Below are 15,229 nucleotides of genomic sequence, written 5' to 3' on the forward strand. Positions count from 1 at the left end.
GTGTAGCAGGTTCTGCTTTTCCTCGGGAGTCAGAGGCACCACCTGGAGCGTCAATGGCCCTGCAAACGGATCAAGAATGAAAGAACTAGGGAAGTCCCAGGACTTGTGAGTATTTAAGATTGGGATACCGTTCCTCTTTTAGGAACGAAGAGGGGCCTGATCACCCCCTAGTACAGCCCAAGTAGGTGAGTCAGGGGACTCAACCGAACCCGCTGGTGCTGTAGGTATTGGGATGGAAACTTGTGTGAATGACGTGAGTGGAACGCCACAGGGCGATTGGCATGTGAGTCTCTGAGGCGCAGTTCCTGGCCGGGCGACTGTGTCAGGTCGCCAACAACGAGAAGTGAGTGCGCAGGGCCTCCTGAGGAGCAGACCCCCTACTGTCTCCTCACTGTTACCCTTTTCCCTAGATTGTCTTGTCTGGGCTCTGTGTTGATTTTTTTTTTTGAAAATTTTTTTATTGGGTTAGAATCAAATGTTTATACATTACAATCAATTTTCCCATTTCCCACTTTCTAACCCCCTCCCTTTCCCCCCCCTTTTTGTTGACTTCCAACAGTTTTCGAACCCTTTATCCCTTTTCCCTTACTCTTTATATATTCCTCTATCTAACAAATATATATTCTCCCTTTATTCTAAGCAATACTTCTTTAACTATTTTTAATGCTCTGTACCCTAACTATGAGTCCCTTTTTTCCATAATGGATAAACAATTTATCCCCTTTTTCATAATTCCATTTTCAAATATTTCTATATATCATAAACTATGTAAACCATACATTCATATAAACCAGCCAGTTTAACTTATACTCTATATGTTATTCATTCTATCTTCTTTTCTCTATTTTGATTATATTTGTTTACATTAATATTTCTATTCCCCTTCAATCATAAATCTATATATGATATCAATCAATTTGACTCATATATACCTTCAGATGAACATATTCAGTTTGGTACATTATACAGAATCAGAAAGAAAATATTATTAGTTAGTCAATCCTTATAGTTAACACTTATGATTAGTTATTTTCTATCAATATTCTATTTATTATTCTATATATATCAATCTAATAACATAGCTGCTTAGAGATTCACTTTTACCTCTTCTCCCCCCCGGTAAAGTCACCCCCTCTACATTTTATTGTACTTCAATAGTTCTCAAACTGGTTTGAGTTTGGGCTGTGTGTTGATAATGGGTGGTTCATGCTCATCCCCAGAAACAACCCCCCTGGCATTGATGTTGAAACATCTCCGGGAGGTGTGTGGAGGATGGGTCCAGTCAGGGGAGAATCCAACCCCTGAGCTGTTGGAGTTTTTTGTACTTCAGAGTGGCCTACATTTGATTTAGGCTGGCCACTGGAGGGCACCTTTGACGAGTCAATTGCCCTAGATATTTTATCACTTTACTCTTAAGTACCATGATGATCAAATTATATATGCACAGTCATGGTTTGAAACTTGTTTGAACCCCACTCCCTGGGTTAAGAACTGGCCAGGGTACCGGGCTAAGAAGAAGGAGGTGCAGCTTATGGCCCTAAGGAAGGGAAGGAGGATGAACTAACAGTCCAGAAGGCGACCACTAAAGGGAGGCATCTACCCTATGGTGCCAGTTAAGCGGGACCGGGTTACTGCTCGCCCCACTGCCCCTCTAGAGGCTGGGCTCCAGCCACAGGCTAAGGCCATCCAACAAGCCCAAGAAGAGGTACCCCCACCACCATATGCTCCCTCAGAGCCTAGAGGAGGAGAGAGAGCAGAAGGGCCTGAAGGAGAAGAGCAAGAAGGGGCTGGGGGTGGACCAAGAAATCCCTCCAACGCTACCCCCGCCATAACCAGATCTCAGACACGGAAAGAGGCAGAAGATGAGTACAAAGATGTCCCGGAGCTAGAAGGGGAAGGGGAAATGAGCAATGCCTATCCCTTGAAGGAAGCTAAGGCTTGTCCTCTAAGGGAGACTGTGGACCCCCGCTCTGGGACCTCGCACTTAATTTACCCAGAGCCCTCCTCCAGAAGGTGAGTGCGAGAATTTCTAAGGTCTGCAGGGTACTGCCGAATTTGGATTCCCAACTTTGCAGAAACAGCAAAGCCCCTCTATGAAGCTACAAAGGGGGGAGAACGGGATCCCTTCCTGTGGGGGGAAGAACAGAAACAAGCATTCCAGACTCTTAAAAGAGTTGCTGGAAGCCCCTGCCCTGGGTCTGCCAGACCTTATGAAGCCTTTTTGCCCGTTTGTACATGAGAGGAATGGCACAGCAGCTGGAGTATTAACCCAACGTCTGGGAAATTGGGAGAGGCCCGTAGCGTACCTGTCTAAACAATTGGATGCTGTAGCAAAAGGCTGGCCAGCCTGTCTTCGTGCAGTAGCAGCCACAGCAGAGCTAGTCAAGGATTCACAGAAGCTGACTTTGGGACAGAAGGTCTGTGTTAAGGTCCCCCACTCTGTGCTTGCCCTGATGGACTACAGGGGAAGCTATTGGTTCACAAATGTACGCATGACTCGGTACCAAGGACTGCTGTGTGAAAACCCACAAGTAGAGCTAACGGTAGTCAGTGCCCTCAATCCGGCATCCTTACTCCCAATAGATGAGGAGAGCCCAACCCATGATTGTCTCCAAACTATGGATGAAGTTTACTCTAGCCGAAAGGACCTGACTGATGTCCCCATGCCAAATCCAGATATTATTTTACTGATGGCAGCAGCTTTGTTGAGAATGGAGTTAGAAAGGCAGGGTATGCAGTAGTAACCTGGACAAAGGACATAGAAGCTAAACCCCTGCCCCCCAATACCTCTGCCCAGAAGGCTGAGCTTATCGCCTTGACCAGAGCCCTTCAGCTGGCTGAGGGATTGAAAGTTAACACTTGGACTGATTCTAAATATGCATTTCTTACTCTGCATGCTCATGGGGATTTATACAAAGAGAATGGTCTCATCACTGTTTCAGGGAAAGGAATCAAAAATGGACCTGAGATTTTGCAGTTGCTCCAAGCTGTACACGTCCCTTTGAAAGTAGCTGTTATGCACTGCCACGCACACCAGAAACCACTGAGCCCTGTAGCAAAGGGAAACCGCTGGGCAGATGAGGCAGCTAAGGCAGCAGCCAGAAAAGAATATTTGCAGCCGTCCCACTTTCACTGCCCCCTTTTCCAAGTCCAGATGTCCGATTGGACCCCAAAATATTCCCATGAGGAGGAGGACTGGGCTGGTCCTCAGAATACCCAGAGGCGTGATGGCTGGCTCCAGTTTCCAGATGGAAGACTCTTTGTGCCGGAATCAATTGCCCATGCAATAGTAAAAGCCGCCCATGAAGCCACTCATTATGGGAAGTCTGCACTGGCTGAGTTACTAAACAAAGACTTGTACATTGCTAAACTACATGGACTGTGTGCAGCTGTTTCCAGAAGCTGTGTTGTGTGTGCCAGAAACAACCCCCGACAAGGGCCAGGTCCGCCTCCTGGGTTCCAACCCCCAGGGTCTCTGCCATTTCAGTCATTAGTTGTAGATTTTACTGAATTGCCACGGTACCAAGTGTTTCGCTACTTGTTAGTGTTTGTTGACTCATATTCTGGGTGGGTAGAAGCATTCCCCACTAAGACTGAAAAGGCCAGGGAGGTAGTTCGTTGTCTCTTGAAGGAAATTGTAGGGCGGTGGGGGGTCTGCCAGCAGTTATTGGGAGTGATAATGGCCCTGCCTTTATAGACAAGGTAGTCCAAGGGGTCTCTAAGTTCTTAGGCATCCAATGGAAGCTCCATTCAGCACATAGACCACAAAGTAGTGGAAAAACGGAAAGAATGAATAGGACCCTCAAAACCCAACTAGCTAAGGTGTGCCAGGAAACAGGTTTGCCGCGACCCCAAGCCCTACCGGTAGTACTCTTCCAGGTACGTTGCATGCCGAGCAAATGGACTAAAATGTCCCCATTTGAGTTAATGTTCGGAAGGCCGCCTCCTATTCTACAAGGTGTTACAGGGAACCCCTGTCAGTTGAGAGATCTGATACTCAGGGAGCAAGTTGTGCCCCTAGGCAGGACTTTGCAGAAAATTCGAAAGTATGTAGGAGAACAACAGCCCTTGTCAGTTCAATCCAGTCCATAAGTTTCAGCCAGGAGATGAGGTTTGGGTAAAGGACTGGCGGATAATTCCGCTGGGACCTAAATGGAAGGGCCCATATACTGTCCTGTTAGCAACTCCCACTGCTGTTAAGGTAGAAGGCATTGCAGCTTGGGTTCATTGGACTAACATTAAACCTGCTGCCACGCCTTGGGTTTCAGAGATCTGCCCTGACGATCCCCTTCGTCGTCGACTGAGGAAGGTACCCTCTGGATCTCAGCCTACCAGGAACAGCTAGATTCACAGGCAACAGTTCTAGTGGCCCGATGCCTGAGCACTCCAGACGCTGCTCAGGTTCAAGGCTGAAGAAAGCTCTGGTCTAGTCACTCCAGGGGCTGACTAGTCTACCCACAGCTGAAGCTTTGAACAACGGTGGATTTGACCAGTTACTTAATGTTTTTCCTTGGAAGCTATCTGATTCCTTATACTCCTTTGTATATCTTTTCTGGTTGCACACTCAGCCTGTGTATTGTTTCTCTCTTCTATTGCTTCTATAAGTACAGGACGGGTATACAGAGGATAACTTGCCCCGACTGTAACTGTCAGCATCATGACAGTACACCTTGCCCTCGTCATTTCCTGCCTACTCTTCCTAACCACCCACTCTGAAAGGTGCTGTCACTGTTACGGCCTCAGGAGAGGGATCCAGACACTCTACAAAGGGTCCCTTCCTGTGGCTCAGTTAATGACAGTCACTACACTGTCGCCTGAAAGGGTGCGCTTGATTAAGATGCATAGCCTGGAATCCTCTCCAGTAGATGAGGAGGAGGGAGAATATGTGAAACTACAGGGAGGTGACTTACTTTATTAGCAGTTTGTTTGGCCTTTTGCCATACTGTCGAGGCCAAAAAGAGGGAAATATGTAGCCGGGCTCATGGAAATGCTAATAGATTAATAAATGTTAGGCTGATTAATAAACGCTGTAAGTGATTATGCTGTTCTGAAGGTATATGGGAAAATATCCAGACAATGAATGCCATACTGTTTATATGTTAAACAATAAGGTGATAAATCCTTGCTTTAAGTAAATTCCAAATGTCAAGTATGTCAGGATCTCTTTTAACACTCGTATTCTTAACCAGAGTTACGCCATGTGTAAAGTTGTAGTTGTTAAGCTTTTTTTCCCTCCAGGTCCAGATGTTGTTTTGACCGTGTATTCCATGGGAGAGAATACTTCTTATCTGTCTCTTCAGCCGAAGACCTTGACAACCCGAGCCTTCCCACATCCACGTTCTCAACATACAGAACTGTGAGGGGGAGGCTGGGAACAAGGGGTTTGATGTATTGCCAGTTTCATTTTGTCTCTCATTCTCAACAATGCCTATGTTCAGTCAAGATCCTTTTTAGGCCTTGGAATATGGATACTTGTATCAGAGCCTAGTCTTTCAATAAACCTTTTGAAATCAAGAAACTGGTGCTTCTTGCAGAAGGGGGAGACGAACTCTAGATAACAGGGATTCCATAGTCTGACAAAGTAGCCAGACAATGTCTGAGAAACGTCTGAGAAAGAGGAAGCCCACTTCTTGTGGTTCTCAGAATAGAGCTGAGATTGCTGACTTAAGACAAATAGCCATATTTCTGCTGTGCTAGTTAGAATACCTTGTCTGGGGCAAATAGATAAGCCTGATGAGGAAGTTGCAATGCTGTAAGAGAAATGTAATCATAGTACACCAATAGTAAGTGAACAATCATGCCATGTGATGTGACTGAAGCGTAACTGTATTTAGCATCTGAGCTGCCTCTGTTCGGGGCTCAGACAATTCAGTGATTTTTAATATCACTCTCTGAGCCTGCCGGCAAATAAACCTTTCTTTCCTAAGAATCTGTCTGGTCTCGGTCCTTGGGCAAACCCCTAATCCTGCTACACTGAAACTTTAAAAGAATATCAAAATGTATGAATCCTCCAAAGGTTCATAATCTATAAGGCCCTTCACCCAAGTTGAAATATAGCGTTATAAAAACATAAGAAAAGCCTTGCTGAATCAGACCAGTGGCCCAACTAGTCCAGCATCCTGTTTCACACAGTGCCCAACCAGTTGTGATGTGAACTATAACTAGCTTGCAAAAAAACCCCTGTATTTTAAGAAACAAAATCTTTTTCTCGTTAATTATTGTTTTGTAACTCGTTATAGATCTCCTGGATTTTTCTGCATTCATTCTCAATATCTGTAAAAAAAATAAAGAGTGAGAGAAAGTATTAATATAATAAAGCTTTCATCTGGAGATTTTCCAAAGCTGTACAGAGGTCAAATATCCATAAGCCAAGTGATAGAAGTGAAATAAGGGGTTGGTTTTCATTGCTTGAAGATGTGATTAACAAATGAGGCTGGAATTGTCAAGCAAGCAACATTAAAGAAAAATAGAGCAGATCTTGAAGGGCAGATCTAAACACACAAACATGTTATGTTTAGACTCCAATTGCTGCTTGCTTGTTTTAAGAGTGGCAAGAAGGCTGTTTTTAGCTGGGAAGCAGTGTGAGGAAGAGATGCTAACCCTTCCCCTGCCTGCTGTTGCAATTCCTCTGCACCCCTGAGCTCTCGGCTTGTTTCTACCTAGAAACCTAGAGAAACCTAGAGAACTGCAGCAGAAAATCAAGAGGTAAAGGAAGGATTAGCACCCCCTCCCATTTACAACAGTATTTTGTTTAGTGAAATCAAATTACTTGTTTATTCCATGCATGTCTCTTCTTTCTTCCTTTATGGAGCTCAAGGCAGCTTATATAGGGCTGTCCCCTTCCTGTGAAAGCACTTTCTCCTTTCGAAATTCAAATTTAAATTTCCTGCCTCACTTCTAGGGTTGCCAGGCAAGTGCTAGCAACTGGGAGAAGGTATATAGGGAGAGGGGTATGCAAACAGGCAAAATTCTGATGGTACAACCTCACTTCCAGCATGACCCTGGTTTTACCATAGTCAACGCTCTAAGCACTACATCACACTGGCTCTGACTTTAAATAGAAATAGAAGGAGTGTGGACCAGTCAAGATGTGTTAGCTGTGATAGCTAAATGGAACCTCCATGTTCGGAACCAGCATCCCTGATGGATAAAGCACAGGAGAAGCCCCTTACCTTCATCCTCTGCATGTGAGCTTCCTAGAGGCATCTGGCTGGCCTTTGCAGGAAACTACATGCTGGATTGGATGGACCTTTGGCAAGATCCAGAAGGACAACTCTTATGTTCTTAAACCACAAGAGTAACTATGAGCCGAAACAAACGTGACGAAATACCTAGATTCAACTCGTGTTCTCTTACCTCAAGGTTTGTTGGGAAGTGTAGGTGTCCTTGAAGCTTAAAGTTTAGCATTTACAGAGCAGCAGGGAGAGAAGTGCAGGTGTCCTTGCAGCTTAAAGTTTAGCATTTACAAAGCAGTAGAGAGGCAAGTGCAGGCGTCCTTGCAGCTTAAAGTCTCCCGGTGCAGCCAGGCGTCGCTCTGCAGGGCCAGGCCGGGTGAGGGGAAGGGAAAATGCCGTGCTGCACCTTGAGAGCGGGAGGAAAGGCGCCCCACGCCTGCACTTCCCTCCCTGCTGCTCTGTAAATGCTAAACTTTAAGCTGCAAGGACGTCTACACTTCCCGACAAACCTTGAGGTAAGAGAACACGAGTTGAATCTAGGTGTTTCATCACGTCTGGTTTGAGTCTATATCTCTGGATAAGGGCCAAACTACATGATATGTTTGACCACAATTCAGGTTAGGGTTCTCCTGACCTGACTCACTTTCCCCACAGATAAGAAAGCTGCAGTGAACTTCCTTACCCAAACACCACTGAGCCGCATTTGGATTTGCATCACAGGGCGCCATTCAGATTTACAGCACACCCTGGAATGAGGCCAAAAGCACTTCCAAGCTGCTCCAGCTCCAGAAAATGAGGTGAGAAAGATGGCTGTGGCCCTTCCTCCCTGGTACTGCAGTCTTGATCTGAATTTGGCCCTGCAGTAAGTTCCTCTCAGCTGCCATGTTGCTCTAGCTAAAACATGTCCGGTTGAGAAAACACTAACCAGCTCCTGACCAAATATATCCCGTATTTTAACCCTTACTCTTGCATTCCTAATTCCCTGGCATCTCCACTTACAAGTATCAGATAGTAGGTGATGTGAAAAACCTTGACCTGAGACCCTGGAACAGACGCTACCACTCCGAGTAGACAGTGCTAATCCTGATAGACCAAGGGTTTGATTCTGTATACGGCTGCCTTGTGCATTCATATGTACCTGCTATGTGCACAGCAACCCGTTCCTGTTGCAAGAAGACCGACTTGAACACAATGGAAATGTTTTCCTTCAGATTCAGCAAGATATCTCTCTGCAGGAAACAGAGGATGCCGCATATTAAACTGTTAGCAGTGCCTCAGGGGCAAACCATAGTCAATGGTAGAACGTCTCTTAGCAATTCCAGTTAAAAGGATGATAGAGCTCAGAAAGGCCTTCTGCCTGAGACCTTGGACTGTTGTTGCTAGTCAAAGTAGACAGTGGTCTACCTCAGCATATGGCAGCCAATACATCTACAAAAAAAGTTAGTGGTACAGTAGAATGCCCACACCCTTTACATTTGAAAAAAAAAACCTCTTTAAAAATGCTCTCTGTTAGCTTTTCATGGCCAACCACAACACTTCTTTTTAGTAGAAACCATTTAAAATCAAAAACTACCGCAGAATTATATAGTCAAAGAACTGGAAGAACCAAAAGGCAATTTCTTGAAAAAAAAAACCCTCCACCTCCCACCCAGTCCAGCCTACTGGTATTTGATTTTTGGAGCTTCATATGGTTCAAGGGAGCTTCCAGTGGTGACACTCCCAATGGCCTATCAACAGGCCTTGTAGAATAAATGTTCTGGACAGACTGCGATTATCATCATACACAATCATCAACTACTTACCTTCAGTTCCTGGAACTGGCTCTCCATGTTGGATTTGGCCTTCTCAAACATCTTGTTCTTGACCTCGTTCTCAATGCCCTCCATGAGGATGGTCTTCATCCACCCACAGGCTCCATGACCCCTAACTTCTGAGGCCACTGTGGAAGGAAGTTCGAGTAATGATGTGAGCAAAACTGAAAGGACTTAGACATGATTATGTTGTTATTGTACTAGGGACCAAGATTTTCCCCCTTCTCTAGCCAATGAAATTATAGGCATGTGGGTTTTTTCATCAGTTCTGGCCCCATACAGCTTTGATTTATCCCCTGATTTCCACATGCATGTTTTTGCCTTCAGTTTTCACTGCAGCTTTTTTGTGTTTGTTTTCCCCGTTTTTTTCCTGGTTCTTTTGAGACCATCACACACACACACACACACACACCCCAATCTTTTTCTTTAAAGCTGATTCTGAGTCGCCTTTGTTCCTGGTGCAGAATGTTTCTTTCAGTTTTGTTTGTCCTGCCCACTCCATCCCAACTTCTGATGATTGGTTGTTTGTAAGAGCCAAACCACTCCACCCTCTGCCTTCCTTCCCCCTCCTGGTTTCACTTTCTATTCTCATTTTAATTGTCAATTTTTAATTGTCAATATCACAATGTTATAATGGCCTAACATTGAAATAATCTGCTACATCAATGATTACAATATTAAGTCATTATAATTAGACATGGGCACGATCGAAATTACGGTCTGAAAATTGCCCTGATTTTGGCGTTTGCGCCATCGGGACTGGGCTGATCGGTTCCATCCACGGCTCCCGGTTCAGCGGTCGGGTGGGGCGCTCTATCGGGTCTTGATCGGATCGATCAGTTTACGTTCGGGATCGCAGTCTGCAGACAGTCTGGCGCCAGCCATCTGTTCCCGAGGGAACGGAGCCCCGAGGAAACGGATTCTGGGGAATGCTGGAGCTGTTTGCCCTCCTTCTATCGCCCTGGAAATGCGAATGGAAGCCCAGCTTTCCTTGATCAGCAGGGCTTCCTTCCAACCACGGAGCAGCCAGAAAAGCACGCACCCGTCTCGTCCATTTGGGAGAAGAGAGGGGAGGGCGGGGGAAGGGGGTGTTCTTCTGTAGCCATGGGCACTCAAATCTCATCCCTGCAAAGCCTGAGAGGCAGCTCTTACGGCCAAACACAGCCCTCCTGCGTAGCAGACCCAGGCTTTATAAATAGCCATGTGCTGCGCAACAAAGTTTCACTTTCCGCTTGCGGGTGGAGTGGGACAGAGGCGAGCTCTCGCTTGCCGCTTTTGGAGAGAGAAAGTGCAAGAGAGAGGGAGAGGGAGCTTTAGCTTTGGGCTTCAGTGGATAGGGAATAGGGAGCTATCTCCTCTGGTTCCAGGGCTGCCGCCTAGCTCTGGGGCCAAGCTCAGTGGGCACCTCGGCTGAGGGCTCAGGTCTGGGGGGGAGTGTTGCAGCTGGGGTTGGGCTCTATTCCTATTCTCTCTTTCTGCTTCCAGGGCTGCCGTCTAGCTCTGGGGCCAAGATCAGTGGGCACCTCCTTGGCTGAGGGCTCACACAGTATTACACACTCTAGTGCCTGGTCACTCTGGTCTGGGGAAGTGTTGGTGGTGGGGCGCCCTCCCGCGTCAGCCTTCCTGATTCCCGATTCTCGATCGGAAACGGGACTTGATCAGTGAGGTTCGGGTACCTGGGTTCGGCACCGCCGCGGAATCACGATCAGCTAAATCGGGATTATTTTTCGGATCGTGCCCATGTCTAATTATAATATTATGACAACGTTGCAATGATAAATGCAGCTGATTCTCTGAATCCCCAGCTTTTGTTTGTTTGTTTGTTTTAAAAGCAAGTCTGTAGCTCTTCGCTTGGGAGATAGAAGGGAAAAGGCTTATCTCCGCAATGGAAGGGGCTAGAGACTTACTTTTTAAAAAAATGAAAGCTGGGAATTCAGAGAACCTGTTGCAACATTGGATCCTACACTATGAAATTTATGATTTTTTTTAATTATCAGCTGTGTTAAGGTAGGGGAACATCTTCCAGGCTAGCTTGAGTTGTGAGAAGTCCTTTTTTGCAACTGCATTAACTTGCTTCTCTAGTAGTAGTGCTCGATCCAGCATCTCTCCTTAGCTCTTAACTGAGTCTGCGAGAGTCAGTTGAACCCCACTGAAAGCAGGGAGCAAAATATCCTTCAAAATCTCCACCTTCCCAACCGGCATCACTTCCATCTTGACTGATGTATGATCTTAATAATCCTCAAAGTCCCATAAGGTGGGTCATCATTCTCATTCTTGTATTGCAGGTCCAAAGTCAAACAAAGAATGTCTTTCCTGAGGACATCTGGTGAGTTTCTTAAAGAGACATGACTTCCACGGGGGACTTCCTGCTTTACAGCTTGCAATACAATCTAGGCATGTTTACTCATGCACGTTTAAGTACAGGCTTACTCCCAGCCTCAGTCTCAGTTCCACCCTCTTAACTACAATTCTATGCTTGCCTTCACTGATCATTCAGTTTTAATTGTTTAAAAAAAATTGTTAAAAAAATTGTTAAAAATTGTAACTTGGATGACATCTTCATCATTTGGACCCATGGGAAGGAAGCCCTTGAGAGATTTCATCAGGACTTCAACAACTTTCACCCTACTATCAACCTGAGCCTGGACCACTCTACACAACAGGTACACTTCCTGGACACCACTGTACAACTACATAATGGATGGATAAATACCACCTTATACCGGAAACCCACACTCATATCTACATGCCTCCAGCTACCACCCTAAACATACCACTCGGTCAATTGTCTACAGCCAAGCCTTACATTACAATCGTATCTGCTCCAATGCTCTTGATCAGGACTCCCACTTAAGAGATTTACAACAAGCATTTTTGGGACTACAGTACCCACCAAATGAAGTGAGGAAACAAATCAACAGGGCCAGACTAGTACCCAGAAACAGCCTGCTCCAGGACAAACCTAAAGGAACTAACAACAGAACACCACTGGTTGTCACCTATAGTTCCCAGCTCAAACCCATCCAACATATCATCAGTGAGCTACAACCCATCCTTGAAAATGATGCCTCTCTCTCAGAAGCCCTGGGTGGAAGACCTCTCCATGCCTACAGACAGCCCCCCAACCTGAAACGACTTCTCACTTACAATCATGAATCGGCTAACAGAGTCACCAGAACAGGCCCTGCAACAGACCCAGATGCCAGCTCTGCCCTTATATCTACCCAGGAAATACAATTACAGGACCCAATGGCATCAACTACACTGTCTCTGGCTCTTACAACTGCTCATCCTCCAATGTGATATATGCCCTCATGTGCCAACAATGTCCATCTGCTCTGTACATTGGACAAACCAGCCAACCTCTGCACAAAAGAATAAATGGACACAAATCTGACATTAAAAATGGCAACATCCAGAAACCAGTGGGAGAACACTTCAATCTACCAGAACATTCCATCAAGGACTTAAAGTTCACTGTAGTTCAACAGAAACCTTTCAAAAACAAAATCCAGCGAGAAGCTGCTGAATTGGAATTCATATGTAAATTTGACTCAGTTAGGCTGGGATTGAATAGGGACTATGAATGGTTATCTCATTATCAGAAGTAACTGATTTCCTTAACAGAAGCAAACTGATCTCCATAGCAGAAGCTCCTGACTGCATCTACTCCTCCCTCCCCTCTCCTCCTCTATATCTGACCAATTTCTTCTTGCCCTCCATGCATCTGACGAAGAGAACTGTGATTCTCGAAAGCTTATGCTACAATAAAGTTGGTTAGTCTTAAAGGTGCTAGTGGACTCTTTTTGATTTTGCTACTACAGACTAATATGGCTAACTCCTCTGGATCTGTGTATGTGTAACTCTCTTGATTGTAAGCTGCATCTCTTTGTCTAGGGCAGGAACACCTCCTGACTCCTCTGTCTCTCTTGGGAGATTTCTTTTTCTTGCTTCATGGCCTTCTAAAGAAGAAGGATGTAGTTCTCAGAGCTCCTGCCATCCACAGACCCACCTGCAGCCTTGTCGCCAGACTATCTGGCCATGGTATTTACAGGGAAAGTGACTCCTTAAACTAGGACTCTTTCTTCTCCAAGATATTGCCATGAATAGAATCTACCTCAATAAATTATAAGTTCTATCTTTTCTACAATCTGATTGCCTGAAGATTAATTACTGCGTGTCGGGGAAAACATTTCTAAGTAACTCTCCTACCAAATGAAATATAACTATTTCTAATAAACTATTTCTAATATAGTTAACCAATTAACTAACAGTTCAATCCTGTGCAAATTTGCTCCAATCTAAATCTATTCATATCAGTGGGCTTCGACTGGAATAACTTTGCATAGGATTGAACTGGAAAACAATTGACTACAAAATCCGCAATCATTTGATTATGAACTGTTGGCTGTCAGGGGTTAATGCAATGGAGAAAGCCACAGCCCTCCCTTCTAAAAAAAGAAATAATTATACTAGCATTAAGAATGTGAAGGCATTAACATCTGAGCAAAGCATAATGTTATTTGATACAGCATCACTCATATCATTGTTGCTTCTGAGGCAAACCTTATAATATGGAACATAAACCCTTACAGTAAGAATACAAAATCCCTGTGAGGAGATGTGCCGGGAGTGATGCCCACCCAATGGTCTGTAGCTGATGGGTAGTTGAGTGCAGGCACAGCCTTTCCGCCTCCCCAGAAATGAGGCCAGTAGAAAACACACCCAGAAAACTCAAAGACCTCTCTCTATAGACTAGCATTAAGGCTAAGTCCTTACAATTTTTTTTAAAAAATCCAAATTCCATCTACAGCAACTCCATGAAAAATATCTTACTTTTATAGTGGGGCTTCAGATCACTTTGAATAGACGCACAAAGACTCTGGTAGATATGTGACTTCCTCTGGAGAATCTCTTTTTCTAGCTTTTGCAGGATTACATTTGTCTGTACAAAACAATTTAAAGTTCTGGAATTTCTCAGTTCCTTTATCACAGAAATGATCTTCTTAAACCAAGCTTAATCAAACTACTAGGCTTGCCAAATGACTGGGTGGAGGGTGGGTGGGGATGTCTTGTCCCTTTAATATGCAGCAGAAGTTTTTCCATGGGAAGGGCATCACCTGGTATTGGCTGTTAATCAAACTGATATTCATGAGACAGCTGGAGGGACCAGTTTAAAACTTGGCAACCATAATGGCTACCCATTTGGAGTTAAACTGAGTTTCTTTCACCACAGGGCGAAAGCTCGAAGACTATTATCTTCCTCACCCTTCCCCCTTCATTAACCCAATCTACTCTTATTCTTATTGCTCCCTCAGTAGGAATGAAAGGCAGACACAGTATTTGGGTTCTAAAATGGGCTGCTTTATTAAAATTACAACAATTAAACATAAACTACGCATTAACCCAATCTACTCTTATTCTTACTCTTCAAAGACTTTCCAGGCACTGTTTGGACTTTTCTTGTCCCCTTCTTGTCTGGGCACAGTGTAAGGGTTCTTAGGCTCCTACTCTACAGCCACTGGAATTGCCTTCTATAGGGTTGCCAACTCTGGCTTAGGAAATTCCTGGAGATTTGGGGATGGTGCTTGGGGAGGCAAGGGAGCTCAGCAGTGAGGTGGTATCACCTCTAGCACTTCTGTTCCTCCTAGACTCTAGGGCATACTACAAAGTTTGCCCTCTGAAGCTGCCATTTCCTCCAGGGGAACTAATCTGTGTAGCCTGGAGATCAATTATAATTCCAGGAGAACTCCAGGTCCCACCTTTAGGTTAGGAACAAGCCTCCCCTTTGAAGTAGTAAAGTCTAAGCACCTTTTAGCACTCTTGTTTAAAGAATAAGAAAATAAAATACCCATTTATCTAATTTACAAATATATTTGGGGGAATGCATAAAGAGATTGTAATGCTTTCTTCCTTGTTTTGTTCCCCCTGTTAATAACCTGTATTTTCCATCTCAATATGAACTTACTTCTTGAAGGAAAATTTCACTCTGGCTATTATCATTTGGCAGGCTGTTGTCTTTTCCAATTTGGCGTATTTTGATCATCACACAATTTTTAAACATTTCCAGGTGAGACCACAGACTGGATCTGGTAACATTTTGGGACCTGTTTGAATAGCAGGTTTAGCATTAAGAACACAGTTGTATACTTCATCATCTCACATTCTGAAGTTCAGCAAATGGGGAGATGCTGTATCAGGGTGGAAGTTATAGAAGAGCCACACATATCAGGTAGTGGGACA

At 44.7% G+C, this 15,229-nt stretch overlaps 1 protein-coding gene across 1 annotated transcript in view; it reads right to left on the bottom strand.

The window, feature by feature from the left end:
• Positions 1–5,549: 5,549 nt before the first annotated feature.
• The window catches only part of LOC129344895 (nuclear GTPase SLIP-GC-like), a 63,074-nt gene continuing 53,394 nt past the window's right edge, over positions 5,550–15,229 (bottom strand). Inside the window, exons 16-20 of the mRNA XM_055001813.1 lie at positions 14,955–15,093; positions 13,823–13,931; positions 8,978–9,114; positions 8,314–8,404; positions 5,550–6,273 (exon numbers count right to left, since the gene is read on the bottom strand). Coding sequence (XP_054857788.1) covers positions 6,212–6,273; positions 8,314–8,404; positions 8,978–9,114; positions 13,823–13,931; positions 14,955–15,093 — 538 coding nt within the window. The 3' untranslated portion in view covers positions 5,550–6,211. The remainder of the gene's footprint in view (positions 6,274–8,313; positions 8,405–8,977; positions 9,115–13,822; positions 13,932–14,954; positions 15,094–15,229) is intronic.

The sequence above is a fragment of the Eublepharis macularius genome, chromosome 1 (assembly GCF_028583425.1).
Source record: "Eublepharis macularius isolate TG4126 chromosome 1, MPM_Emac_v1.0, whole genome shotgun sequence".
Classification (NCBI taxonomy): domain Eukaryota; kingdom Metazoa; phylum Chordata; class Lepidosauria; order Squamata; family Eublepharidae; genus Eublepharis; species Eublepharis macularius.